The 27,819-nt window shown below is 45.8% G+C and overlaps 1 protein-coding gene and 1 non-coding gene across 2 annotated transcripts; one reads left to right on the top strand and one right to left on the bottom strand.

Annotated features, from left to right (window-relative positions):
• The first annotated feature begins 430 nt into the window (after positions 1-430).
• Micos10 (mitochondrial contact site and cristae organizing system subunit 10) lies at positions 431-27,017 on the top strand. Its single transcript, XM_031379240.1, has 4 exons — positions 431-609; positions 24,946-24,993; positions 25,759-25,868; positions 26,790-27,017. The coding sequence occupies exons 1-4, from the start codon at positions 546-548 to the stop codon at positions 26,796-26,798; spliced, it is 231 nt and encodes a 76-aa protein (XP_031235100.1). The 5' UTR covers positions 431-545; the 3' UTR covers positions 26,799-27,017.
• LOC116097370 lies at positions 5,128-5,268 on the bottom strand. Its single transcript, XR_004121389.1, has one exon. It is a non-coding gene; the product is annotated as a U4 spliceosomal RNA (small nuclear RNA).
• Positions 27,018-27,819: the final 802 nt, after the last annotated feature.

Genomic DNA, 27,819 nt, shown 5'->3' with positions numbered 1-27,819 from the left:
AAGGCGACACAGAAAAACCCTGTCTCGAAAAAACAAAAACAACAACAACAAAATATATATATTATATATTTTTAACTATATAATATATAATGTATTTTATATATAATATATTTTATTATATATTTATTTTTAATTATATAGAGAGAGCTTGTGAGGAAGAAGGGGATCAGTGGGTATAAAATGGAGGATAAGAGAGGGCAACGGTAGAACGAGAGGCAAGTAATGGCTAAAATAATTATATACAAATATGAAAAGCCCAGGAAAGGAAAGGCCTTCTGGACTCTGGGTGTCCAAACTCTGGAAGCTGTCGCTCTTCCCTTCCTGTAGCTCCAAGGTCAGGGTCACCTCCGGCTCCCAGGCAACCTGTCACCTTGACGACCGAGTGAAGAAAAACCGGAAGACAGGGAAGGCGTATGTGATCCCGCGATATTTAGCGCGCCGGCTCCCGCCGGAAGCTTACGGTGGCGGCCGGCTCTCGCGAGATTTGCCATCAGTCGGAGAGCGGGGGCCGGCCGTGAGGAACGCTGGAGTTGCCAGCGAGGAACATGTCGGAGTCGGAGATAGGCAGAAAGTGGGACCGGTGCATGGCCGACACGGTAGTGAAGCTAGGTGAGCGCTTCTTTCTTGGTTAGGCCCTGGCTGGAGCCGAGCGGCCCGCGCGCGGACGGAAAGCCGCAGGGGTCAAGCCGCGGCCTGCCGCCGTCCGGCGGTGCGTGCTGAGCTGCCGGGGCGCTGACAGGTGACTGTCAAGCCGGGCGGCGGGGACGCCGGGCCGAAGGGCTCTGGGGGGCTTCCGGGGTGCGTGGAGGGGCAGGCCCGGGGGAGCAGCGGCGATCTGGGAGTGGAGAGGCGTGCGGGACGCGCCAGGAAACTGCCACTCCGTGCCCCGTGTCCCCCGGTTTGGGCGAGCAGCTCTCCAGCAGGGAGAGAGCGGCTCCAGGAGGAAGGTCACAGGGGCGGTTAACAGCCTCCGCCGGGCCGCTGTGGGAACGGCTCGGCTGTCGCGCTCTGCCTGGTTATCCGAACCCGACTCGGGTCTGCCATTGGAGACGGTGGTTCTACTCTGGAAGCATGGCCCCAGGCAGTAAGATCGTGGCCGAGGCTACCGCAGGCCCCCTTGTTCGTCAGGGTTGTCCTTTTGACACGCGTTCTGTGACGACACACTTTATGAGGTCACGGTGTCGAGGAAGGAGGATCGGCGGGTGTCCCATGCAATTGTGATTGTGATGCAGATGGTAGGCGCGCTGCCCAGCACCGTAGCTCGGAAATGCTCTGTTTATCACGCTGTGAGTTGGAAGTCGGCGAAGGAACTTTCCTGAAAGCTCGTTGATGATAGTGTGGCATAGTTGAGAATGTCCCCCAGGATTTCTTAACTTCGGGTCTCAGGCTCTCTGCTGATTCCCCATCCTCTCCATCTTCCTCTTGCTGATTGCAGCTATTGGTGTGTAAGCCAGAGATCGATGATGAGCGTCTTCCTCGGTAGCTCTTTGCCCTATTTATTGATGTAGACGGCGTCTCACTATGTAGACCTGGCTGGCCAGGAAAACGGTGTTGACCAAGTTAGGCCTGAACGCAAGACACCCTCTGCTGCTGCCTCTGGCTTGCTGGATTTAAAGGTGTGCACTGCTACACCGGGCTCGCACAGGAACTGGAGCTCATCGGTTTGCCTAAACTGGCTGCCAGTTGAGCTTTTATCGGCCTTTCCCCCCCTCCCCAGCATTTTTGCGTGGGTGCTGAGAATTTGAGCTCAAGTCTCCGTGCACTTAAGGCCAGGGGCTTTATCCACTGAGCTATTTCCCCAGTTCCCCAGACTCTTTCTTCTATACTAACATTTATTGTTGCAACTTAGGACCCCCCCTCCGCCCCCCGTTTTTGAAACTGGTACTTACTGGTACTCCTGTATAGCCTTTAACTGACAGATCGGCAGATCCTGCCTCATAAGTGCTAGGAATAAAGGTGTATGCCGTCACATTTAAGAGTATTTAGGATTATATCCTTGGATGACTTATCACGAAAGAATGAAATCATGAGCTCAGGGAAAGTATATATGTTTTCTGTTTGTTTTTTTTTTCACTGTTTCCTAAGCCCCAGAGGAGTTAGTGTAGACGTCATTCAGGATGAATTAGTACATGATGAATTGATCCATTACTTTTTGACTCCCATATTCAGCCAAGAACATGAGGGGCAAGTTGGCTACCATCCCTGAGCCTGTTTTTCTCCATTTATATTGTAACTATTGTTAACTTAGAGTGTTTGGGATGGTTAAATGGGCTGGCTTGTGGCTGGAGGTGGCCAAAAATATTGCCATTAATGTGTATGGGTGACTTGCCTGCATGTGTGTCTGCACATCATGTACATGTCTACTGCCGGAAGAGATCAGAAGAGGGTGTTGGATTGTCTAGAGCTGGAGTTATAACAGTTGTGGAGTTGAGAATTGAACCTGGGTCCTCTGCAAGAGCTAGTGCCCTTAAGCACTTAGCGCTCTCTCTAGTCCAAAATATTGTTTCTAATGGTTTGCAATTTGAAAGAGGATTCAACATTTATTTGCCAACATGGTCCCCAAACAGTGTGGTAATGGAGTTCAGAGCGCTCTCCAGAGTGCGCAGAGGTGTGATTTAGGCCCCACTTTCCTTCCCATCCACACTAGTTCTTCTGCTTTGGTTAAGGTCTCCTCCTCAACTTGAAATGGAGATTAACCTAGAAAGATAAGAAAACTAGAGGAGCCAGGCATGCTGATATGCTCTTGATCCCAGCACAAGAACGGAGGCAGGTGGATCTCTTCCACTTTGAAGCCAGCCTGGTTTCCGTAGATAAATAGGCCCTGTGTCAAAAACAAACAGCTGCTTCCACAGAAACTAAAGTAGGAAGATATGTAAAATCCTTAATACTGTGCCTGCCAGTACATATTTAGGAGACTGTGGGATGCCATGGCGATGCCAGTGGACGTCTGGGGTAGCATTAGCCTGGGGAGAGGTTGGTAGCAGGTACAATCAGGATGATGAAGTGAGGCTAGACTGGGTGTGAGAGCAGGTTAGAGGACACTGAGTGCGGGAGTAGCTGCTGGAGAGCCTCGGAATTGACTAGAGGCGGGCAGAGCCTTTCAGGGAAAGACCTTTTACAATGGCTTGGGTTTGGGTAGTATTTTAGTTTATTTGTTTGTTTAAGGCAGAGTTTCTCTATGTAGCCCTGGCTGTCCTAGAACTCATTTTGTAGACCAGGCTAGCCTGGAACTGAGAGATTGACCTGCCTCTGCCTCCCAAGTGCTGGGATTAAAGGCGTGCACCACCACTGCCAGGTATTTTTACTCACTACATGAGCAGGTATTTTTAAGACACATGAGCCGTTTCTTAAGCTAGCTGGTTTTCTGTGTAGTGCTTCGTCTGTGTACTCAGTCAGGGTGGTTGTCTCTCCTCTGTCATCATTGCTTAGAAGGATAGCACCAAGGTTTGAATTTTCCTTCATGGTAATTTTTTAATTTAAATATTTACTGTGTGTGTATGTGTGTGTGTGTTCCCATGGTGTGCATGAGGAGGTCAGTGAGACAGCTCGTAGCAGTGAGTTATCTCCTTTACAGTGTGGGTCCTTCTGATGGATCTACTCAGGTCACCAGATCTGGCCGCAAATATAGTTACCCACTGAACCATCTCCCTGGTCCAGTGAGTGATAAAGTGTGGTCAGAATCTGGAGGGAAAACAGAAGGGGTGCAGATGAGCCTCATCAGAGGGAGATAGCACCAAGATAGGACAGAGTCCACAGCCCAGAGTACTCCAGCCCACTGTGAGGACAGGCTAGGATTTTGTCAGTTCTTTGAGACAGGGTTTCTCTGTGTAGCCTGGGCTATCCTAGAACTTACTTTGCAGACCAGGCTGGTCTACTCACTTCTGCTAAGATTAAAGGTGTGCACCATTATTGCCTGGCTGGTTTTGGTCATTTCCTTTTTTTTTTTTTTTTGTATTTTCAAGATAGGTTTCTCTGTGTAGCCCTGGCTGTCCTGGAACGAACTCTGTGGACCAGGCTGGCCTCGAACTCAGAAATCCACCTGCCTCTGCCTCCCAAGTGCTGGGATTAAAGGTGTGAACCACCGCCACCCAGCGGTTTTGGTCATTTCTAATGCTTGGGTTTGAACATGGTCCAGTAACAGTTGAGAAAAGGGTTTCAGGTTTGAGGGAGTAGCAGAGTTCAGGCTTTGAGTGGTTTGACCCACAGGCAGCGGGTTAGAGAAAGCAGAGCATAAAGGAAAGGAGGAGGCTGAGCAGGTTGTGCTCGATGGTCCCAAGAGAGGAAGAACCGCTCTTCTGCAGCCTGTACTTCCTGTTCCCATAGGGAGCAGTGTGCAGAGCTCTCGGAGCCTCCCTGCTGTCTGCTTTCCTGGCACTTGAGAATGCAGATGGGGTCTCGGAGTGATAGCTCTCCTGAGATGTGCTGGAAGAGGAAAGGGCTACTGCTGTTTCAGTTCTGTTTGATGACGGTTTTGCTCTGGCTCTGCAGAGTGCAGAGAGGCCACTGTGACCAGGCAGCACCACTGTGAGCCCTCTCAGTGCTGGGGATGGAATCCAGGGCTTTGCATTCTACCTCTGAGCTGAACCCTCAGCCCCAAGGGAACTCTTTGTACTACAAGTGTTGAACAACTGGGTACTTATAAAAAGTGCCCTTCAGGGCAGAGATGGGCTCAGCAGTTAAGAGCACTTTCTGTTCTTTCAGAGGACCTGCATTGGTTCCCAGCACCTCTATTACAGCTCACAACCACCTTTAACTTCTGCTCCAAGGAGTCTAATGCCCCCTTTTGACCATTTTAGGTACTGCACTGGCAAGCCCAAACCAAGTGATACAGAGCCAACTTTGTAGGCCCACTTCACTCCACATCTTTTAAAAAAGATTGAAATTTTGTGTTTGTGTGTATGACTGCCTCTATGGAGCACTGAGTGTGGATGTCCACAGAAGTCAGAAGATGGTGTTGGGTCCCCTGGAGCTGGAGTTTCAGGTGGTTGTGAGTCACCTACTTGAGTGCTGGGAACCAAACCCAGGTTCTCTGTAAGAACAGCAAGCGCTCCTAACCACTGAGCCATCTCTTCAGTCCCCAAGAGAAACAGTGTTTTTTGTTTTTTTGTTTCTTTGTTTTTAACTCAGTCTCTGTAGAGACTGTCAAAAATTGCCAATGCCGACTATATTTCAAGTCGTCATGGCGGGGTATTGGGAAAAGTTTTCAATTAGTAATAATCGCGCCTCAGATAAACCTTATTGGCTACGATTCTGCCACTGCACAAAGCTGAGAAACAGTTTTATGCCATCTGTTAATTCCAGTTTAAAATACCTATTTATGTTGTTGCAGTTAGTGTTGAAGAATAGATAATTTATAAGATTGTCTGATCCAGTTCCCTGACTTTGGATTGTCCAGGTCCTTTCTCATCTCCTCTCCAGCCCTTACTTTTTCCTTTTGTCCCCCATTTGTATTCCTGGGAACCAAACTCAGACCCTAGAGCATGCTCTCCATGGCCGACTGCAGGCCCCTCCCCACATTTTTACCTTTCTCCTTGGTCATTTTCATCCATAAATTTAGCAATATCTGTGTGACAGTCCTGTTGCTACTTAGGGTGTTTGCCAGTACCCTCTTTGCTGAGGCTGAAGTCATTTCCCCAGTAGTGGGGGTTGCCGTCTGACATCTGCAGTTTGCTTCTGAACTTGATTGTCTGTCCTCTTTGGAATGTGAGTCTCTTCAGAAATAGAGACTGTCCTGTTCACTTTGGATCTCTTACAACCCCTGGTTTGAGGGAGAGACATGGTAATTGTCAAGTATATGGCATGTATTGCTGAGAATTTTGGAGCCTATATTCTCTGCCCATATCTGAGACCATATCTGAGTATGTTTATTAACTGAGTCAATTACCATTTGAATTAAAAAGTTAAGTATAGGGGGCTGGTGAGATGGCTCAGCGGGTAAGAAAATGCTCTTCCGAAGATCCTGAGTTCGGATCCCACAACTACATGGTGGGTCACAACCACCGGTAATGAGATCTGACATCCTCTTCTTGTGCATCCGAAGACAGCAACAGTATATTCATATGCATAAAATAAATAAACAAATCTTTAAAAAAAAAGTTTAAAGATTCAAAATAAATCTTTAAAAATAAAAAAAAGATCCCATTACAAATGGCTGTGAGCCACCATGTGGTTGCTGGGAATTGAACTCAGGAACTCTGGAAGAGCAGTCAGTGCTCTTAACCTCTGAGCTATCTCTCCAGCCCTTAAACGAACTTTTATTTCCTTGTTAGACATGAGTTTTGGTCACAAGATCTTAACATTAAAGTAGCATTAATGCCTGAAAGGCAAAGGCAGGAGGATTGCCACAAGTTCAAGTCCAGTCTGGACTACAGAGTGATCTCCAAGCTGGCCAAGGCAACATGGCAAAACCTTATCTCAAACAAACAAACAAACAAGAAAAAGTGGTATGATTACTGTCTGGAGTGGTCGGGCGAGAGCAGAGAGCGCGCTGGTGGTTAGACAAGCAGAAGGTGATGTTGCTTTAAGGGTAGTGTCAGAGCCTTATTGCAGGAAATTAAAAAGGGGTGAGGAATATTACATTTTATGAATGGCATGTTCCATTAGTTTTATGTGAATGCGTCATTAATGGTTTTTACTAATTTTATGGATTTATTTTTAAGTTTTATCAGATTTATGGGTTACTCTGGTTTTCTCCACTCAGTTCAAGGGCTGTGCAGCTCGTTTTCTTTTTACGTGCTGCATAGTTTATCCTGTGCACACCCATGAGTGTGACAGAGTGTGAAAAGACACACGGTTGTTTAGATTTTAGTTTTCTGAGACAGGGTTTGTCTGTGTAGCCTTGGCTGTCCTGGAACTTACTGTGTAGACCAGGCTGGCCTCATCATAGACATTGCCTGATCTGCTTCCCTGGTGCTGGGATCAAAGGCCGATCGCCAACCACTTCGGTCTGTTAGGGGCAGGGAAGGTAGAGTGCCCAGGATTGGAGTGGCCTGGTTGTCTTGGTCTCTGCAGAGCTGGTGCTCTCAGCCCAGTCTTAACCACTCTGGGCTGCATGCATGGGAGATCACAAATTTTCTTTGTGTGTGTGTGTTGGTGCATGTTCAAGTGCATGTGGAGGCAGAGAGGGAAGGATGGATATGCCTTCTAGGCTGCATACCTGGCAGACTGCAGAAGAGACTGTCTCAAAAAATAAAGAGTATACTTTCCCAAATATTTTAATACTAGTCATTGTCATAAGCCCAGGTGGGGGGTGCACATATAATGCGGGTCTGGGAAAAAGGGGCAACATTCAAGCTCTAGCTTGAGAATATGTAGACTTTTAGAGATGTATGCATTTGGAGAAGGACTGTGTTCCAGTTCCCAGAAACTGCCCCATATCTTAGAGGAGAGAAAATCTAAGCCAGGCGGTGGTGGAACATATCTTTAATCTCAACACTTGGGAGGCTGAGGCTGGGCAGTCTTGGAGTTTGAGGCTAGCCTGGTGTACAGTCCTGGTATAGTTCCAGGACAGCCAAAACTACACAGAGAAACTCTATCTTGGTGAGATGGGGTGGGTTATCCCAGGAGTGGGTGGCAGCAGTGGCAGCTGAAGCTGCACTCAGCAGGTAGCCTTCCTCTGCTATGGGAAGCTGGAAGGACACTGCTCACATTTCTACCCTGAGGACATGGGTGCCCATGTGCCTGAGAGCCCTGGCTGCTGTGTGTTCAACCCTTTTGTCCGCTTCCCTAAGCCCATATTGCAGCTACCATTTCTTTTCTTTTTTTTTTTATTAAAGATTTTTATTTTTATTTATTTTTATGTGTATGAGTACACTGTAGCTGTAGAGATGGCCGTGATCCATCATGTGTGTGGCTGCTGGGAATTGAACTCAGGCCCTCTGCTGCCCCTGCTCTCTCCAGCTTAATTCACTGTACCTGTCTTTAGACGGATGCACCAGAAGAGGGTGTCAGATCTCATTGCGGGTGGTTGTGAGCCACCATGTGGTTGCTGGGATCCCAACTCAGGACTTTTGGAAGAGCAGTCAGTGCTCTTACCCTCTGAGCCATCTCACCAGCCCACAGCTACCATTTCTTAATGCCAGGCCATGGGTAGTATGTTTAAGAGCTCATGTGGGGTGGGGTCAGAATTGAGGCAAAAAGGGTAGAAGGGAGGAGGGCATTGGTGGGTATCTGTACACCTAAGAAGTTTGGATCTCATTTGTAAAGACCTCTCCCTCCTAGCCCTCCACCCCCAGGATCTTTCTGTGTAGCCTACCCACACTGCTGTTCTGTCCCTACTAAGTTTCTTTTTTGTTGTTGTTATTGGTTTTGTTTTGTTTTTGTTTGTTTTTTCTTTTTTTTTTTTAAGATTTCTTTCCTCTTTTTTTTTTTTTGAGACAGCATTTCCTCTGGCTGTTCTGGAATTGGCTTTGTAGACCAGGTTGGCCCTGAATTCATAGAGATCCACCTGTCTCTGCCTCCTGAGTGCTGGAATTAAATGGCTGTACCACCATGCCCAGCTTAAAAGATTTCATTAAATTATTTTTAAGCCCTGTGTAGTGGCACATGTTGTGAAAACATTGTGTCTGTACATGGGTACATGCATGAGGGCAAGTGCCCTGGGAGTCCAGAGGCAGCAGATTGAGTTATAGGCATTTGTGAACATACAACATAGATGCTAAGAGTCAAACTTGGGCCCGCTACAAAAACAGGGCAGTTCTGGACCATCTGCACATGCATGCGTTTTCTCATGTCTGTAGAGACTCTCTTGTGATGGTTTCATATGAACTTGAAATGTAGAAATAGATTCTGTTATCACCTAAAACTAACTTCCAGAAAGCAGTTTATCTGCTGCTCTTTAAAGAACTGCTTTGTTGCTGAGCAGTGGTGGCACATGCTTTTAATCCCAGCACTAGGGAGGAAGAGGCAGATGGATCTCTGAGTTTGAGGCCTGCCTGGTCTACAGAGTGAGTCCCAGTACATCCAAAAAACAAAACCAAATAAAATCCCCAAACAAACTGACTTGTTGAGATGTATCTCAAGCACTATTAATTCTATTTAAAGTATTCACAAAATTGTACAGCCAGCCTCAGTCTTATTTCAGGATGCAACTGTTCCCATTTGGAGCCCCCAGACCAGCTCCAGCAGCTACTAATCTATGCTATTCCAGACATTGTACGTAATGAAAATATTAAATGTACACCTTGTGGCACAGGGTGAGACCTGTGCTTGTTTTCTCAACACTCAGCACAAGTTAGAGGATTGCTTGGAGTTCAAGACCAGCCTGAACCACAGTGTAAGACTTTTTTTTTTTTAAAGATTTATTTATTATTATACACAGTACACTGTAGCTGTCTTGAGACTTGCCAGAAGAGACATCAGATCTCATTACGGGCAGTTGTGAGCCACCATGAGGTTGCTGGGATTTGAACTCAGGACCTTTGGAAGAGCAGTCAGTACTCATACCCACTGAGCCATCTTGCCAGCCCTTTTTTTTGTTGTTGTTGTTTTCGATACAGGGTTTCTCTGTATAGCCCTGGCTGTCCTGGAACTCACTCTATAGACCAGGCTGGCCTCGAACTTAGAAATCCACCTGCCTCTGCTTCCTAAGTGCTGGGATTAAAGGCATGCGCTACCACTGCCTGACTGTAAGACTCAAACAAAACACTACACACTACTTTTAAATATGTGTGTGTATGAGAGGGGGCAGGAGAGGGAGAAGGAGAGAGGGGACTCCTGCTGATTTCATGGGGGCCTGGCTGTTTCTGCTGGGTCATCCAACTCCTGCCGATTTGGTGGGGGCCTGGCTGTTTCTGCTGGGTCATCCAACTGCTGCTGATTTGTGTTTGGTATCCTGACTGCTAAACTGGAGTGCTGGTATCCTGACAAGCGGAGATTGAAATCGCCCCAAAGTAATAATTCTAAACAGGTTCACATCCCTTTGTCCTTTTTGCGATCTTTTCTCCCCTACCTTTGGACAGTGGGCTAGAAGGGGAGTCAAAGTGTTTAAGAACTCTTAATAAATGTAGGTGGTTTTTTGTTTGTTTGTTTGTTTGTTTTTTAAATCTAAGCCTACAAGATTTATTCAGACAAAAGTTTTCATTTCTCATGTGTTGGATTGTGCAACAGCTCGGCTTAGCGTTGAAGAAATTCATTAACTGTTGTCTCTTAAGAGGGACATAGTAGAATTTCAGATATCAGAAAAAAATCACTCAAGTACATGAAAATAAATTGGAATAAATTGGTAGGAGGTGGGGCCAAAAGGAAAGTGGGGCATGGGTTAGTGTGTCATGCTAAAATCCCACTAAAGTGAGAGGATGAGGTGAATAGCAGAATTTATCGGGAGCCTGAGAGACAGTGGCACACTGAACCTGTATGTGGCCGTTGATGACTGGCTTTGTGGCATGGCTGGAGCGGGTTTCTGGTTCTCTGCAGCTCAGTCAGGAGGGGGGAAGTTGCCCAGTATCTTGTTCATGAAAACAGGGTTTGGCCTTGTCCTTTGTTGCTAGGAAAGCAGGACACTATGTGACTTAGCCTGCTTCCCACTTAGCCAGCAGAGCCAGTAATCAAGTCTCGTTAGATTAATTGTTTAAAGCTGTTTACTAAACATTTCACTGAAAGACCTTTGAATGAAGTCATGGAAAAGGAAAGCTGCTCAGTGTTTTCCTTAAAGTACCAGTTCCTCTGATGAGTTTGGGTTACCACAGCCTTGGTGGTTCACCAGGGACTGTCTTTGGTACTCCACATTTGCAAACTGATGCCTGACTCTTCAGGGACCACTATCAGTCAGGCTAAACTACATATTTGAAAGACTTTGGGTTCTGTATAGTTGAGGTTTACGTTAGTCCATGTTAATTAGTTGAATTGGTTGTCATATTTTGTTTGCTGTGTTTTTTCAAAACAGTGTGAGCAAAATTTTTTTCCTGTTTGTAGCAGCAGTGTAAATAGTGGACATTGTGATCTTGCTGGAGAAGAATGTCCTGCAGGCATTACAGAATAATGTAATTAGGTGATATATTGGACTTGGAAACATTTAAATTTTGTTCTGCTATGGTTTTATACTTTCTTGAAATGTGGTCTGAAACTGTTTATTAGTAAATATGCCAAATTGCTTTCTTTGGCAAGTGCATTTCAGGATTGAGTCCAAGTAAAAATTTAAATATTTACTTATAGAAATTGTTCAGTGTGGTAATATTTTTACTGTGGCTATTGACCCTCTAGTGAAATGTTAGGGCATTGCTCCATTGGAGCCTGTCTGCGTCCAAGGGAGGGAAGAAGCCGCAGCTAACATTAACAGAATGCTCAATACTGTTAATGCAGACATTTTACCTGGTTTGTTTGTTTGTTTGATTTGTTTTTCTTAATAAGAAATTTGTTAGAGAATTTGATAATACTTTCATCTTTGAGAAATGATCCTGTAGTGTAACTAGCCTGTGTGTCCATTCTAGTCTCTAGCTTAAGACATTTTCCTGCCTCCGTTTTGTTGTTGTTGCTAGTTTGTTTGTTTGTCTAACAAGAGAAATACTGTTTAAAGCTTGCATAGAAATTAAGAGACTGACTTGCTGGTTTGGTTTTTGGTGCTGTGATCAAACTGCATCTGCTCTATTACTGAGCTACGCCTCCTGATTTTAAAATTTCTACAGGGGCTGGAGAGATGGCTCAGTGGTTAAGGGCACCGGTTACTCCTACAGGAGATCTGGATTTGATTCCCAGCTCCCACATTGTGGGTTCACAGCCTTTCATAACTGCAGTTACAGGGGACCCAATGCCTTCCTCTGACCTCATTGGACACCAGGGGTGCACATGGTAAACATACTTGTAGGCAAAACACTCATACATATAAAATAAATAAAAAATTAAAGTTAAGAAAAAAATCTGTGCAGCCGGGCAGTGGTGTCGCACGCCTTTAATCCCAGCACTTGGGAGGCAGAGGCAGGCGGATTTCTAAGTTTGAGACCAGCCTGGTCTACAGAGTGAGTTCTAGGACAGCCAGGGCTACACAGAGAAAACCTGTCTCGAAAAACCAAAGGAAAAAAATTATTATGAGGTACCCTGAAAAGCCATTAAAATTACCAAGCTTGGGGCTGGAGAGGTGGCTCAGGGGTTAAGAGCACTGACTGCTCTTCCAAAGGTCCTGAGTTCAAATCCCAGCAACCACATGGTGGCTCACAACCATCTGTAATGAGATCTGATGCTCTCTTCTGGGGTGTCTGAAGACAGCTACAGTGTACCTACATATAATAAATAAATCAATACATTTTTTAAAAAAATTGCCAAGCTTTACAAGTCAGATAATAGTGTCACTGAGATATGGAAAGGGATATGACGCTGTACACCATGGGAAGAAATGTGAGCAGGCAGGATTGCCTGAGCTTTTGAGGTTTCTCCCAAAGTAGTATAGCTTAGAGAAATGAAAACATGGCCACAGGCACACACGAATGTTCCTAAACCCAAAGTAGGAGCAACTCAAATGTCTACTTGCTGTTGAGTAGTGCGCCAACAGCTGTGGACTAGCTTTACACCAGGAAACACAGTAATGGGAAGGAGATCACTGCTGGCATCAATGACGTCACAATTCCAGTTAGATATAAAATCCTAGGAAATATACTCTAATACAATGAAAGGAAGTAGGTGATGATTTCAGGAGGCTAAGGAGCAAGGGAAGAATGGACAAGTGATGGTAGTATTTGTTGATCTTAGTGCTGGCTACACAGGCATGTACAGATATAGGAACTTTTAAAGTTTACACTGTTGAGTCTGTTCATCCATGTGTACATGTCATGGCTTGTGTGTGGAGGTCAGAGGCAGGGCGGCATGGTGAATTGTGTAAAGTCGTCTGTCCTGGGGCTGGAGAAGTCCTTCCATTATAGTAGGATAGGGAAACTGGTTCATAACTATGTTTGGGAGTTTGGGAGAAGTTGGCCCCCAGTGCTTGCTTTAGTGTTGGCTGTCTAACCTAACTACTTCAGAATGCCTAGGCTTGTCTGTTGGTTTTGCAGTGTGCTGACATAATGGTGGACACATTTCTTTTCACAGTGCTTTGGCAAGCTCTTGTGGGTTCAAACAAATGCTTCTGTCTCCTCTTCCTCTCCCCCTCCTCCTCTTCCTTTGTCAGAACCTGCACAAATATGCCACTCAGACTTCCTTCTTGATAGATTTGAACCTGAAGCAGGTGGCTGATCCATCCTTCACCATCCTTGGGAAGGTTTGTCCTAAAAAATGGCCAGCTTCTTGTCATCACTCAAATGATAGTCTAAATATCAGGACAAATGCCACAAATTTTAGCTTTTCACAAAGAAAATGTATTCTAAGTACAATTTCAAATTTTAGATCTACTTGTAACTTCTAGGGAAGAGTATTTTCCCATTCACTTAGTGTATGAGAACTAAGATCTTGGAGTCTTTGTTGGAGAGGCTTGTTCTGAGGCTTGTAGAGCTGCAGTTAAGGGCAGCAGAGCTCTGCGGAGGACAAGCTGCTGCTGCTGTTACTTCACCTTACAGTCTGGCAGATTTGAACAGCAAGAAAAGATTGCAGCTCCCAGAAGCCCTGAAATTCAGGCTGATCTATCCAGCACCTTTCCAAACACCTGTGTGTCTCTTAAAAGTTCAGAAACATTGATTCAGGCCATAAATGTCTGTCCTGGGGCTGGAGAAGAAGGCTGTGGTTAAAAGCATGTACTGCTCTTAACAGAAGACCCAAGTTCAGCTGAGCAGGGGTGGCCTATGCCTTTAATCCCAGCACTCAGGAGGAGTTAGAGGCAGGTGGATCTCTGAGTTCGAGGCCAACCTGGTCTACAAAGTAAGTTCTAGGACAGCCAGAGATACACAGAGAAACCCTGCCTCAAAAAACCACACCAAACCAACAAACCCAGAGGACTCAAGTTCACTTCCCAGACAGAGCCCAGGTCAGGCACTTATAACTATAGATAGCTTCAGGGGGTCTGTGGCCCTCTTCTAGCTTGTGAAGCTCATATACTCATACATGTGAATGTGTGTAAACATCCCCACACAAGACATTATATATATACATATATACACACATTTATGTATGTATATACATATATACACACATATATGTATATATGTATATGTGTGTACATGTATATATACACATATACATATGTACATACATATATACATACATATATATGTATATGTGTATGTATGTGTGTATATATATATATATATATATATATATATACATATATATATATACAAGAAAACAGTTCTTTCCCATCTCCATTAATCTTTGTCAGGAGGCTTTCTGCTGCATCCTTTCTTTCCTCTGGATCCCTTAGCTAAACACTGGCACCAGGCACAGCCATCCTGTATCCTCACAAGTTCCTAAGTGCGACCAAAGCTTGCCTTTGCTTTCCTCGCATTGCCTGCCTGTGGCAGCAGGCTCCAGGTTTGCCTAGCCTGGAGTGCTGGGATGGGAGAGGACAGGCAAAGTGCAAACTGCAGTGCAGAGAAGACAGGCTGAAGACTGCCCCTTTGGGCTGTACGTGGCTCAGGGGAGGGACTTTACCCAGCTGCTCAGGCTCTGGGCTCCACGAGATGTACCTCAAACAAATGTGACGCTATGGAGGAAGTCTGAAGTCTGCACCATGTCTCCTGCTGTCTTCATGCTCTCTCCTAAGTGCTGTCTCCTCCTCTCAGACACTTTTGACTCTGCCCTCATTCTGCCAGTCAACTGCATGCAGTGCACATCTGATGAACTGGGCTGCTTCCTCCATTATGAGCCCTTCATTACTGCTCCATTGCTCAGCAGGTACCGGCCAAGAGGCCTTGGCTGTGGGTTAGTGTGGCACGAAGGCTGGTTTGCTTTATCTCTTCCCTCAGCTCAATAACATATAGTAGCAGGGAGCTCCTGATGCCAGCTCTCACCTCCTTTCTTTCCTTCTGCTATTGTGTTCTGCTTTCTGGTCATTACCTACCCCAAGTGCACTTATGTGGCGATGTCATTTCCCACAGCTTTGAACAGCACACAGTAGGTATTCTGTTTGTATAATTAAAGAAATGCCTGAATTTCTGGCCTGAGTTAGTCTCTTGTACTGAGTCTAACTTAGTTACAGTGGTTAAGGACTTGCTAGTTTACCCATGTGTTACTGAGGGAAAGAATTTAACCTTGTTGTGATGGAGTTTCTCTTCTCTGAGATGGGGTTTATATAGAAGTTTATTGTAAAGATTAAGTGAGGAAACCCAGGAACATAAGCCTTACCTAGTGAGGGCTTTTCACTCTGCTGCTGTGCAGCTCTTTTTGGTTTTTCGAGACAGTGTTTCTCTGTGTAGCCCTGGCTGTCCTGGAACTCACTCTGTAGACCAGGCTGGCCTCGAACTCAGAAATCCACCTGCCTCTGCCTTCCAAGTGCTGGGATTAAAGGCGTGTGCCACCACTGCCCGCTGCTGTGCAGTTCTTGAGCAGTGTAGACTTTAAAATTTTTAACTTTAATTTTGCGTGTGTAGGGGTGTTCTGCCTGTTATATGTCTGTGTACCATATGTGTGCAGTGCCTGAAGAGGCCAGAAGAGGGCATTAGTTAGAGCCCTCTGGGACTGGAGTTACAGATGATTGTGAGCTGCTGTATGGGTGCTGGGAATGGAACCCAGGTCCCTGGAGGAGCAGCCAGTTACTGCTGCACCATCTCTCCAGCCCAGTGTAGATGCTTTGAAAACTTGGTCACATTTAAGAAAACACGACCTTTGAGAAAGGGCTATTTTCAGATGACCTGGATGGACAGCAAAGGAATCAAATCCCTTAAATAAGAATTTATTTGACTTAATTTTAAAAATAAATAATTTTATACATTAAAAAAAGACCCTTTATACAGTTTGTAAGGAAGTCAGCATGTATTTTGGGCCTGAAGTTTCTGTAGTGTTTTCTGCAGAATGAAAATTTAGCTGTTTTATTAAAAAAAAGAAAAAGAAAAAAGAAAAGAAAGAAAAGAAAACTAACTCTCCCTCCCTCCCTCCCTTCCATCAGTTGTTAGATAGTGTACTTTTGTCTGGAAAGCTTCTCTTACCCTCCAGGGTGTTCCACACAGCTCTCTCAGATGACCCAGAGTTTAGCTTCAGTCATGTTATTCCTTGCCCCAGAACTCTGTCTCTGTAGGCTGACTTGGCATTCCCCTGCAGAGCGTTATCTGCCCTCCTGGGTGTGTGCAGTCTACAGCCTGGGTTTGAGCTGTGCTTTTTCAGGTGTGTGTGCTTGAGTGAGTCACTCACCCGCTCTGGTTGTTCATGTCTTCCTGTGAGGTGGGTTCATAGTAAAGCTTGCAAGGTGCTCACCACTGCTGATGTTAGAACCAAGGCGTGCCATGAGCGGGAGAGCATTTGATGTGTTTCTATATAACTCTGTTATTTACCTCAGCCTCCCTTCTGTAACCAATCTTTGAGCAGCTTCTCATTTTCCCACATAATGTTTCCAAACGGGAATGAATTAACTGAATGTCAGTAAAATGTCTACAGCCATGTTTCTCAATTTATGTCTTCTTGAGGGTTGTGTAGCTTTCAGTTGAAGTGAGTTCTGTAGGTGCTGCTTTCAAAACCCTTCTGAGTGAGCGCTTCCATAATGACTTCCACACCCGCCCTCCATTCTTCTCTGCAGCCTTCTATGCCTGCCCTGATCAGAACCCTCATGATTGACATTTACCCAGAAAATCCCTGAAGACATGCCATCAACATCCCATGAATAGAGCCTCCTTAGCAGGCTTTTTCCTGCAGGCTCTGACTCCTGAGAAGCTGTCCACAGCCTTAGCCGCCATTGTCTGGTCATTAGTCTGGCACTGGGATATTTTCTTGGCTATCCCATAGGACTTGGCATTACCTGGGATACTTGGTACAGCCTGTCTTTGCCTCAGGATTAAGTAGCACCACATAGATCTGACTTTTAACTGTATTTGTTTTTCTCTCATAAGTTGGTCTTAGTGCATCTTTCATAAATCAGGAATGTTTCTTAGAAGTATATTTTTCATGGAAGTCAGTCCCAAGTGTTCTTTTTTATAAAAGCACATAAAAGAAACATGATTGACATCATAGTGTGTAAATACAGTTTTATTAAACCAGACCATTCTAGGGAAATCTTCATTCTATATTAAAGCAAAGTGATCTAGTTGCAATGAAGCTGAAGGGACTCTCTGATAAAGACAAGAAGAATTGGGTGTGGTGGTATACATTTTATAATCCCAGAATTTGAGGGTTCTAGGCCAGCCTGTGTGACATAACAAGGTTGTGTACACACACACATACACACACACACACACACACACACACACACACACACACACACACACACACTCTATCATACTCTCCAGATGTGTTCATGCAAATGCTAATACCACCTGGCAGCGGTAGTGCACACCTTTAGTCCCAGCACTTGGGAGGCAGAGGCAGGCGGATTTCTGAGTTTGAGGCCAGCCTGGTCTACAGAGTGAGTTCCAGGACAGCCAGGGCTACACAGAGAAACCCTGTCTCTAAAAAACAAAACAAAACAAAACAAACAAACAAACAAAAAAACCCAAATGCCAGTGACACATAGACAGTTGCTCTGAGCAGGAAAGACTAGATTTTGAGTTCACCTGATGACTGTGAATGTGTGAGTTGGTGAGCTGTACTGTAAGAGGATTAACTATTATGCTTTTGACATCTTTGACAATGACAGAGCTGAATACTTCTTACTGAGCTCTTCACCAGGCAGTCCTAAAGACTGCACAGCTGCAGTATAGCAACCCTCAGAGGCAGATTGTTCTCCCTTTGGCTGAGCAGGTTGGGGCTGGGCCTGCTAAAGTGATTGACCTAAAGTTGGGGATTGCCTTGAGGCCTTCATGCCGCTGTCAGGGGAGTAGTCCTCCAGTGGTTAATTCTTGTCTTTTTTGTCAGACACTGTTAGGCACACAGCAGATAAGAACTTAAGGACTGGGGGATTTCTGTACCTTTTCACATTTATATTAAGCAGTTGAATGGTACATGAGTTTTCCTCATAATACCATATAAGCTATACAAAATCAAGTGGACTTGCTTTCTAGTTTTATTTTTTAGATACAGATTAAGTTTTAGTCCTGATAGCTATGCTAGTTTCAGTCTTATGAATAGTGAATCCTTCTTTAAAATGTTAAATGTACATTAGGGTGTGAGATCTTAGTAAATAGTCATTTAAGAAGTTTTTTGAGAGACTGGACAGTGGTGGCACTGTAATCCAGTACACAGGAGGCAGAGGCATGCTGATCTCTTGAGTTTGAGACCAGCCTGCTCTAGAGTGAGTACCAGGATAGCCAGAGCTACACAGAGAAACCCTGTCTTGATACCCTACCCCCAACAAAAACTAACCAACCAAATGAATAGTTTTTTTGTTTTTGATAAATAAAAAGACTCTGTGATAGGTTCACCCCCCAATAGCATGTGACCTCCCCCTCAAGATGATTTTGCTCTGTTGTATGGCCTGGCCTTAAACACCTGGGTCCCCTTGTTCCCTTAGCCTCAGAAGTAGCTGGGACCGCAGACCTGCAGCCGTTAGCCCTCAGTGGTTTTTAATAAACATTAATAAATTGTTTATCATATCTGTTCACTCTGTTTTATATGAATGTATGTTTGTACACCACATGCATGCTTGGTGCCTGAAGAAGAAGTCAGAAGAGGGCATTGGACCCCCTAGAACTAGAGTTACGAATGATGGTGAGCCACCATGTGGGTGCTGGGAATCAAATATGGGTCCTCTGCAAGAGCAGCCAGTGCTCAACTGCTCAGCCATATTGCCAGGCTACCACCAACCAGTGATTTTTTTTTTTTTTTTAAAGGTCCAACAGGGAATTTCTGTATGACTTTTTGTTCTTTTTCTGGGACTGCTCCTCCCTCATTGGAAGCATGATGCATGCAGTTTCAGCCTCCACAGAACAGTCTCCACAGTCATGCTTTGCTCTAGCTTGTTCTTCACAGAGGCTGATGGTAACAGCAGTTGAACAGTCAGCTTTTGGAGCCTGCTTGGGTGTTCCTGCAGGTTGGGTTTTCTTCCATCTGCAGTGATGTGGACTCCCTGCCTTATCTGTGACCTGGCAGCAGATTGTGGGCCTGAATGTGTCACCCTGTGTTGGCTTACAGCCTGCACTCAGTACCTCTAAAGTTTGCTTCAGCATGCTTAGGCACAAGATAAATCCGTACTATATATATAGTTGTTAGAAATTGCATTATCGGACTACAGGGCTGGTGAGGTGGCTCAGTGGTTAAGAGCACTGACTACTTTCCCAAAGGTCCTGAGTTCAAATCCCAGCAACCACATGGTGGCTCACAACCATCTGTAATGGGATCTGACGCCCTCTTCTGGTATGTCTGAAGACAGCTACAGTGTACTCATATAAAAGAAATAGATAAATAAATAAATAACTGCACCAAATGACCAGCTAAGGAACTGCTCTACTCCTAAAAAATGTTTCTTTGCCAATTACACCCTCCGGGGCACCAAATGTGCACCAGCTTGCATGGTTAGAATAATGTGAAATAATGTCTTTGAAAGGATTTGTGCCAATTCTTTTTCCTCTCTAAAAGAAATGGCTGCAGAAACCATGGGCTCTGGGCCCAACGTCAGTTCCATAAGGCTCTTGTGTTGCTTTCCCCTTGTCCCCTCTCCCTGATGACGGGTCTTTGCTGTGCATGTGGAGATGTGTGCTGATAAGCTGCACTCTGTACCTGACGGTTCTTTGTCATTTCAGACAGCATGGGCTTTTGAGAGCATCAAGCAGGGAGGCGAAGTTATATAAACTGCATTCGTAGTTAAATATTTGCTTTCAGGGGAGGTGAAAAATGCTTTGTACTTTTCCCTTTGGCTTTTCTTCCAGCAGAGCTTGTCATGCAACAACAAGAAGTGGCCAAAGGCAGAGAAGGCGCTTCTCTCTGTGTACTGCTTTGTTTTTATTGTAAGGCAAACCTTTCCTGTCTTATTGTTCTAAAGTTAAACCTGGCCTAGAGGTGCCAGTCTTGAGTGGAAGCAGCTGCAGAGCGGTCCCCAGGCCAGGTGGGACTGTCTTTGAAGCAGCATGCTGCCTTTTCTAAGAGAGCCTAAAAGGAGCAAGCGAGGGCTTGACTCAGTAGAGCTCCGCATTCCACCCTTGGCACCTCTGACTGCAAGTGTGCTCTTACAGGTGAAGCAGATAGGAACTCCTTTCTTGTACAGAATAGTCTTGTTTGTGTCTCAACTATACAGAGATGGAGGGTGGAGTCTTGGTTAGGAATTAAAAATGTAGCAGCCCGGTCTAATTAAGACCACAGAAAAGGGTCCCTGAGAACTGGGTTTGGCTGGGGCTTTGAGCTCAGTTATACTTTCAGATAAGTACAGTTGGCAGGAGCTGGCTAGCTCGGTGTGTAAACTGAACTCTTGATGGCTGTTCTTGGTTGGTGTGGGCGTGGCTCATCTTTTGATTGAGTGGTGCTGATAGCAGCGCCCGAGCCTTACTCGTAGTGTGCTGCTAGGAAGTGGCTAGCGTCAGAGAGCTTGCTTTCTTTGGGAAAAATGTAAGAGCAGGCCTGCAGTCAAAGGGACAAGAAGCACACCACAATAGTTTCCTCTGGGCTTTTGACTCCATTGGCAAAACCTTGCCTTCAGCTGGAGACACGAAAGCCCCGGTTGTAGTCAACCTGCTTTCACTGACCTGCCTCTGTAAGCCAGTCCAAACCCTTTACCTCATGCTCGAGGACCAGTCTGCTGCTGCTTACTCACTCTGCAGCTGCAAGGGCTGAGGCAAGTTGCCTTGAAACCAAACCTCCTGCCATTTTGTAAGCCAAGCACGCAATGGCAGATTCCAGGGCTTGGTGTAGTGATGGTAGTGGTGTCTATCCTCTGAAGTTCTACAGTCCTGCCAGGTAGACGAGTGTGTGTGATGTGGTGAGGTTAGTCTGGGAAGGACTCTGAGCAAGCCCTCCTTGTTACTAGCCTGGCTGCCTCGTGCTCTGTGCTGGTGCACGGAGAGCATGGCTCATGTTCTAACTGCATCTTCTTCCTAGACACTGGGATGCTCCAATTTCCCGTGGAAGGTAGTGTTGGTGGGCTGAAAGTAGAGGAGAATCCTGTTTCTGGATGTCCTAGGGACAGTGGCATAATGAGACTGGCAGAATTAGGCCCACTTGATTACTTCAGAAGTGGTACATTGTTTTGGCAAGTTATTTTCTACATCTAGAAAACAAGGGCGTACTACCGTAGAAGTTTTAGTTTTTGAGGCAGGGTCTCATGTGGTTCAGGCTTGTCTTGAGCTGACAATATAAGTAAGGATGGCCTTGAACTCCTGATCCTCTTGCCTCCTCTTCCCACGTGTTGGGATTATAGGGTTGTACTAGCTTGCCTGAAAATGTTTGATGTAAAAAGAATTTTCTTGGGCTGAGAAATGTCTCAGTGGTTAAGAGCACTGGCTATTCTTCCTGGTAGGGTTGGTTATTCAGGTTCGAGTCCCAGCACACACATGGCCTCTTAAAACTATCTGTAACTTTAGTTCCAGAGGATCCAACAGCCTCTTCTGGCCTTCATGGTTAGTAGGAATGCACATGGTGTATAAACATAACTTCAGGCAAAATACTCATACCATAAAATAAAATGAAGACTTTTCTTAGAAAGGAGGTTCTGGGTATTCATGAATAACATTCAGTGTTAATTCACTTTCCCTTTCATTTTGCTAACCTCAATTGATTACTTACCAGACCAACTTTGGCAAACTATTTTCCCAAGATTTTTTAAAGTGAAAATTGGGGTGGCAGTGCTGAATTTTAGATATTGAATTTTAAATTTGGTACCATAGCACAGGCTCTGTTGGACAGGGCCATGTTTGATTTAGTTACAATTTCCATGGCATAGGCTGGCCATGTATCCAGTGTATGTCAGCTGTGCAGCTTTGTTCATAGAAATGCATCCTTAGGTGAGCTCGCTGTTTGATCACGCTTTGTACGTAGACCTGAACAGGGTAGGCAAGTTATGGCGACTTGCTCCAGGTCTGCAGTTTGCAGCCCATCACTTACATAATGAATGTTCTGGTGGCTCTGACACAGTGGCAAGAGTCTGTGTCCAGAGCTATCGGAGTGTAACAACATTGTAAAAACACGGAAGTAAGTCTAGCATGTGAGCTTGCTCTGGGGAAGTGTGTCACCTGGACTGTCACTACAGACAGACATCATGGGCATGGCATAGTCAGACTACATTTGGGATTTGTTGTTGGGTTAATTTTTCAAGACAGGGTTTCTCTGGGTAACCCTGGAACTCTTCTGTTCTAGAACTTTTTGTAGAACAGGCTGGCCCCAAACTCAGAGATCTGCCTGCCTCTGCCTTCCAAGTGCTGGAGTTAAAATGTGCAGCCTTACCGACTGACTAGACTACACTTTAAATGTTTTTTCATCAACATTAAATTAACCTTAGCTTGTCTTATCTTGGTAGTTTTTAGTTGTTTGGTTTTTTGGAAGAAAACAGGCTTATTGAGTATACTATAAGGTCAGTGTGGCTGGGGGTAATACGGGTACAGTATACAAACTCGCCATGCAGCCCTGGTGGAACTAGAATAGACCAGACTAGTCCTCCTGCCTCTGTTGGGATTGCAGGTATGACCATCATTCCTGGCAAACTTTTTATTCTTTTGTAGTTGCATTTAGCTTGAAATATAAACACATTTTATGGGTTTCTTTTATATTCATATTCTGTAATCTTTTCTATTTTTAATTTTTCTTTTTTACGTTGAATTTCTTTTTTGCTAACATTTGACTCCACTCCCCACTCCCACATACACACATGCAATGTCCTAGGCCTGCATTTATTCCTCAGGTCAGAATCATTCATAACACTTTCTTGCAGTTCCACGTCACTAGCGAGCTGCAGTAAAGCACACAGAACTTTCCTCTCCTCTGATGACAGCGACAGTACGGGGCGCCTGGACAGTGTGCTTGAGGTGTCCTCCTCTGAACCAGCCAGGGAGCTTTGTTTTGTTTTGCTTTCCACTTTTCTTCCCAGGTTTGTTGGTGGCAGAGAATGACCGTGAACATTCCTCTCTGGTAACAAAACCCTCTTGGTGTGGGGTCCTGTTTAACTCTGTACAGAGCTTGTTGAGTCTTTAAAGCATCTGCTAGGTCCTTCATTGGGAATTCTCTGGGCTTTTCCTTCTGCCATGAGAACTGGACCTCAATTTTAAGGACCTACATTAAAAATAAATAAAAGCCCAGCTTTGGAGGTGTGCTTGTATCCCAGCAGGGAGAGGTGATGTTGGGTGAATCCCTTGAGCTCTCTGGTGGCTGAGCTGGGCCTGTAAGAGGCTGTCTCTTAAAAAACAAAAAAGTTGGTGATTCTTGAAGAACAACACCTGAAGAGGTTCTCTGGCCACATATACATACACACCAAAAGAATAAGTAAACAGAAACCATTCTGTGTGGTACTATATATACTTTATTAACTAACACCATCTAGGCTGCATGAGTGACAAGAGAGTTACAGGGTCAAAACTACACACCTTGCTTGCTCATACTGAGGGTTCTGTCTTCAGAACAGAAAAGTTAGTTTACTTGAGGAATAAATACTCTGAGGTGTTGTATTGCACTACCTAGAGAATTCACTCCTTCCCCCTCCCCTGTGATGTCTCTATGTATGTATGTGATATTCTGGATGCTGAGCATAGGGTCTTATGTAAGGTAGGTACTCTACCACCAAGCCATATCCCTAGCTCAGTAAGAAGAAACTTAGAATCCCAGCAGCACAAAGCTGGGTGTACGGACACACCTATAGTCCTAGCACGTGAGAGGCTGAGGCCATGCGGGACTCCAAAGTCCCATGCCAGCCAGGGCTGTTCTACAAGGTGCTGCTTCACAAAGTAGAACAGCGACGAAAACTTAGATTTCCGCAGCACAAGTTTGTAGCAGGTGACAACCAGTACTTTATGTGGCTTACTCATAAAAAGGTTGGACCAAGGCTCTGCTGGGTCATGGAGCAGCCATACAGAACATCAGAATAATCTGGGTCTGTACAGTAGTACAACCTGTAATCCCAGTAGGGCTAGGTAGGAGGATTGAGAATTGGAGGACATCCTGGGCTACAGTCAGACTATGTCTCAAAATCAAAACAGAGCATCACATGAACTGAACATGCTGGTCTGCAGGTCTGAAAAGGAAAACAACCAGAGCTGGGCTCTAGCAGAGAAGTAAATTCATGGAAGTTTATGTACAAGTGAGGATCATGTCAGGAGATAACCTGGGGCCATTCCTTGTAAAGTGGGGCTGTAGACATTTTTCACGCACTCGTGGGAACACAGCTAGCGCCAGCATTGATCACACCAACACTGGTATTAAGATGTGTGTCCTTTTCTCTTTTAAAAGAAAACAACCGAGTAACAGTGTAAGTTATGTGTGGCTAAGTAGAATTCTAATGTTGGCATTCAAACTGGGGTTTTATAAATTCGGACTCAATTTATCCTAAAAGCCGGAACTTTTTCCAAGCTGAGGTTCAGAGTGAGGCATGGACATGGCTGGGGATGTAGCACTCCATGAGAGAGCCTTTGCCTGTCGTGTGAGGGCTCTGGCTAGGATCCTCAGCTGGGCGAGGGGAATGCTTCTCCCTCCCTCGACACCGACTTGTGTGAGTGCAGCCTTTGCAGCCTTTGCCTTTTGCAGTTGTTCTCTAGATCATTTCTTCCACCCAAAAAGTGGTACACGTCACCCCGAGAACAACGAGACAAGGTGGGCTACTCTTGAGTCCTCTGTGAAGGAGGCTGCTGGTCGGAGGTGCAGAAAGTCTAGAGCAATATCTTAGGTTCTCCATCTGCACTTCAAGACTACTGATAGGGAATCAAGTTTCTCATTTCCTCTGTGACCAGCGAGACAGAAAGCACCTCCAGTATCCCTGACAGTAAGAAAGGGCAGCAACCCGGACCACAAACTTCCAAGTTACCCGCCTGCTCTTAGTGTTCAGCCTTGTTTGGGGCTCACTGGAGCTCTGCACTCTAACACTGTTTTCCATTTTTGCAGGTGCTGGTGTTGGATTAGGAGTTGTTTTCTCCCTCACCTTCTTTAAGAGTAAGTGATTTTGACTGGCTCCTCACTACAGTGTCTATGTAAACCCCACCAACCTGTCCACCTTAGAGTGAGCTAGATGGAGGATGTGGATGAAGTCTGCATGGGTTGGACATCCCCAGTGTTCCCTGGAGGCAGTGAGTCAGGCTTGTCTGGTGTCTTGAGCATGACATCCTTTCTAAAGCCTCCATTTCATGCTGTCCAGGCTGCATAGCCACATATTTCTAAAGTGACCTGGAGACAGAGCTTGCTGGTAGTAAAGGCAAGTGATCCAGAAGTGCCCCTACTGCTTCTCGAGAGCTGAGCAATGGGCAAACAGGATCCCCTTCTTGGGAAAACTTGAAGTTTGAGTACTGACTAAAAGCTAAACAGGTCACCTTGACCTCATTCCACGAAGAGCTGACATGAATGGAACTAGAGGGTTGTAGATGTGTGTGAGGGAGCTTCGTGGTGTACTGGGCATAACCAGAGCTGGTGAGTGATGGTGACATTAATAATAAACAATTCAAGCACCTGACCAGTAGATGTTCCTCTGACAGGGCTAAGACTACATAGTTGAGGTGCACAAATGACACACTGGGCTATTTGCATCAAATGCAGCAGCTCAGGCACCTAATAAATGTGCAGGTTACAGTGTTGTATGCTGGTCCATCACGTGTTTGCAATGTAATGTCTGCTGAGGAACTGTGAGCGCACATCAGGGGGCAGAGGCTTTATCTGCTCCTAATAGTCCTCCCCTGTTGGGATTTCTCTTCTTCTGCTCAATAGGAAGAATGTGGCCAGTAGCCTTCGGTTCTGGTGTGGGATTGGGGATGGCCTACTCCAACTGTCAGCATGACTTTCAGGCTCAGTATCTTCTACATGGAAAATACGTCAAAGTAAGTACAGAATTGATGTCTTGCCCTTCACGGAATTCTCTGAAATTTTACAGTTTTATTGTTTATGTTTGTATTTTATGAGTTTTGCATGTATATCTGTGTATCATGTACATGTTGGTGCCCACAGAGGCCAGAAAATGTGTATGAGATGCACTGGGACTGGAGATATAGATGCTTGTGAGCCACTGTGTGGGTTTTGCACCAGAGGCCGACTGCTGCACCAGCCTGGCGGCAGGGCAGGCTGCTCCACTGCACCCTCCTGGCAGCAGAGCTTGGCTGAGGGTGGGCAGCAAGGAGCAAGCAGAGCCTTGGGTCTTTCCATTGTTCCAAGCTAAGCTGTGCTGGATGATGGATCAGTGGTGGTTTGCATGGGGGTGGTTAATGGCTGGGAGGTACTGTGGAAAATGTTACAGTTCCTACAGCCTTGCACACGCTGCTCTAAAATGGCCTTGTAACTTCATTTGGATTTGAGTCTGTGCCTGGATGTTGTCATCCTTCTCTCTGTCCAGGAACCAAATCCCATTGGAGGCATATGTGGGATGGCTGTATTGTGATAACTGCTGGGCAAGCACTGGCCAGGTCCTGTATACCTCCCTGGGGACTTTCTTCAGATTCTTTCTTCCTCCCTTCCCAGTGGATTGTGGGAGAGGTGCTGTATCCCCACTCAGCAGAGGGGAGAGTCTTACAGAGTGAGGGGCTGCCTCCGCTATGCTTGGCACTCAGCTGCGACCTCCTGGGTCAGCTCTGACTGTCCATGGCTGCCCCTCCTGTCTTCTCCCTCTCAGGCTGGAGCCTCTGCTTGTGATGCAGATGGAAACAAAGTTTGCAGCGATAGAGCCATTGGACCTGGGGTTGCCTGAGGCTGCAGGAGGTGGTGTCAGAGCATCACTGTCTGTTCTAACCAATGTCCTTGCTTCATAGGAGCAGTGACTTATGCTGAGAACATCCCAGCGGGAGGAAGGAGAAACCATGTTTATTCCTCAGGAATACTGAAGTGCCCGGAGTGCACTGACATCCTGTGACGGTGCCATCAGCAACGCTTTCAACTCTAGCCACTGTTTGTGTTTGAAACCAAGTCTGTTGCTTTTGTATTATCTCTTTGGAAATTGTAAGGAGGTCTTAAATAAATTAAAAACGGGAAGCCCAATGCAAGCAAGGCCTTTATTCCTTTATGTTGTGGGAGGCTTCTCTTTGAATGGCCTAGCTGTGGCCTCTCTGACCTCCTGAAGACACAGGCATGTCCTTTCCATTCCCACCCCAAGACTGGCGGTGGTACCCCTCCCTGTGCGATGATGGCCGTGGTGAAGTCTTCAGGAGCACATTCCTGATGGTGTGCTCAGCCTGCGCCCTGGCTCACCAGTGCACCAGTCTGCTACACCTGCTGGGCCGAGGTCTGCCCCACCGATGTCAGTCCCAGTGCTGCGTGGAACTCTGACTGACAGTGTGAAGTTGGTGGCCACAGCCCGGATGGAAAGACATGTTGAGGTCTGAGGACAAATGGTCACCGCTGTCCCCTCTGTCTGTTCTTGTGGGTTTGTGAGGCATGACATAGACTATTTTCCAGTTTCTTTTGATGTGTGCAGCACAGCTGTGCTCAGGCTTTTGTGGGTATCCACTGTGGGTGCTCTGGATGGTGGAAGTGCTTGTAGCTGGGAAAGACAGGCAGTTCCCGAGCTGTCGAGGGCAGAGGAAGCAGCTGGAGGGGCATCAACCAGCACAGGCCATGCTGGTTAGACCTCAGTCCTTACAAGAGCTTTAGTGAGTAAGTTCAGGGTAGCCTCTCCCCTCCCTCTGCATTTTTCTCCCTTATTCTTTGTTCTGTTTCCCTTTCCAGAAACATGTTTGGGGCTGTGGACCTGAACAGGCAGTGGAGGTGCTCTGCCAAAGATGGGCTGTACCCAGGACAGCAAGTCATGGTCATGGCATGCCTCAGCCGCTTGGCTGTTTTTCA

This window comes from Mastomys coucha, unplaced genomic scaffold (assembly GCF_008632895.1).
Source record: "Mastomys coucha isolate ucsf_1 unplaced genomic scaffold, UCSF_Mcou_1 pScaffold18, whole genome shotgun sequence".
NCBI classification, from domain to species: domain Eukaryota; kingdom Metazoa; phylum Chordata; class Mammalia; order Rodentia; family Muridae; genus Mastomys; species Mastomys coucha.
Note: the sequence above shows the minus strand (reverse complement) of the source record. Positions and strands in the feature narration are given on the sequence as shown.

Excerpts from the sequence above, each read along its gene's own strand:
- Micos10 (XM_031379240.1), top strand. The coding sequence starts at position 546 with ATGTCGGAGTCGGAGATAGGCAGAAAGTGGGACCGGTGCATGGCCGAC. Across the intron at positions 610-24,945 it reads CGACACGGTAGTGAAGCTAG|GTGCTGGTGTTGGATTAGGA; the intron begins GTGAGCGCTTCT and ends CCATTTTTGCAG. Across the intron at positions 24,994-25,758 it reads CTCCCTCACCTTCTTTAAGA|GAAGAATGTGGCCAGTAGCC; the intron begins GTAAGTGATTTT and ends TCTGCTCAATAG.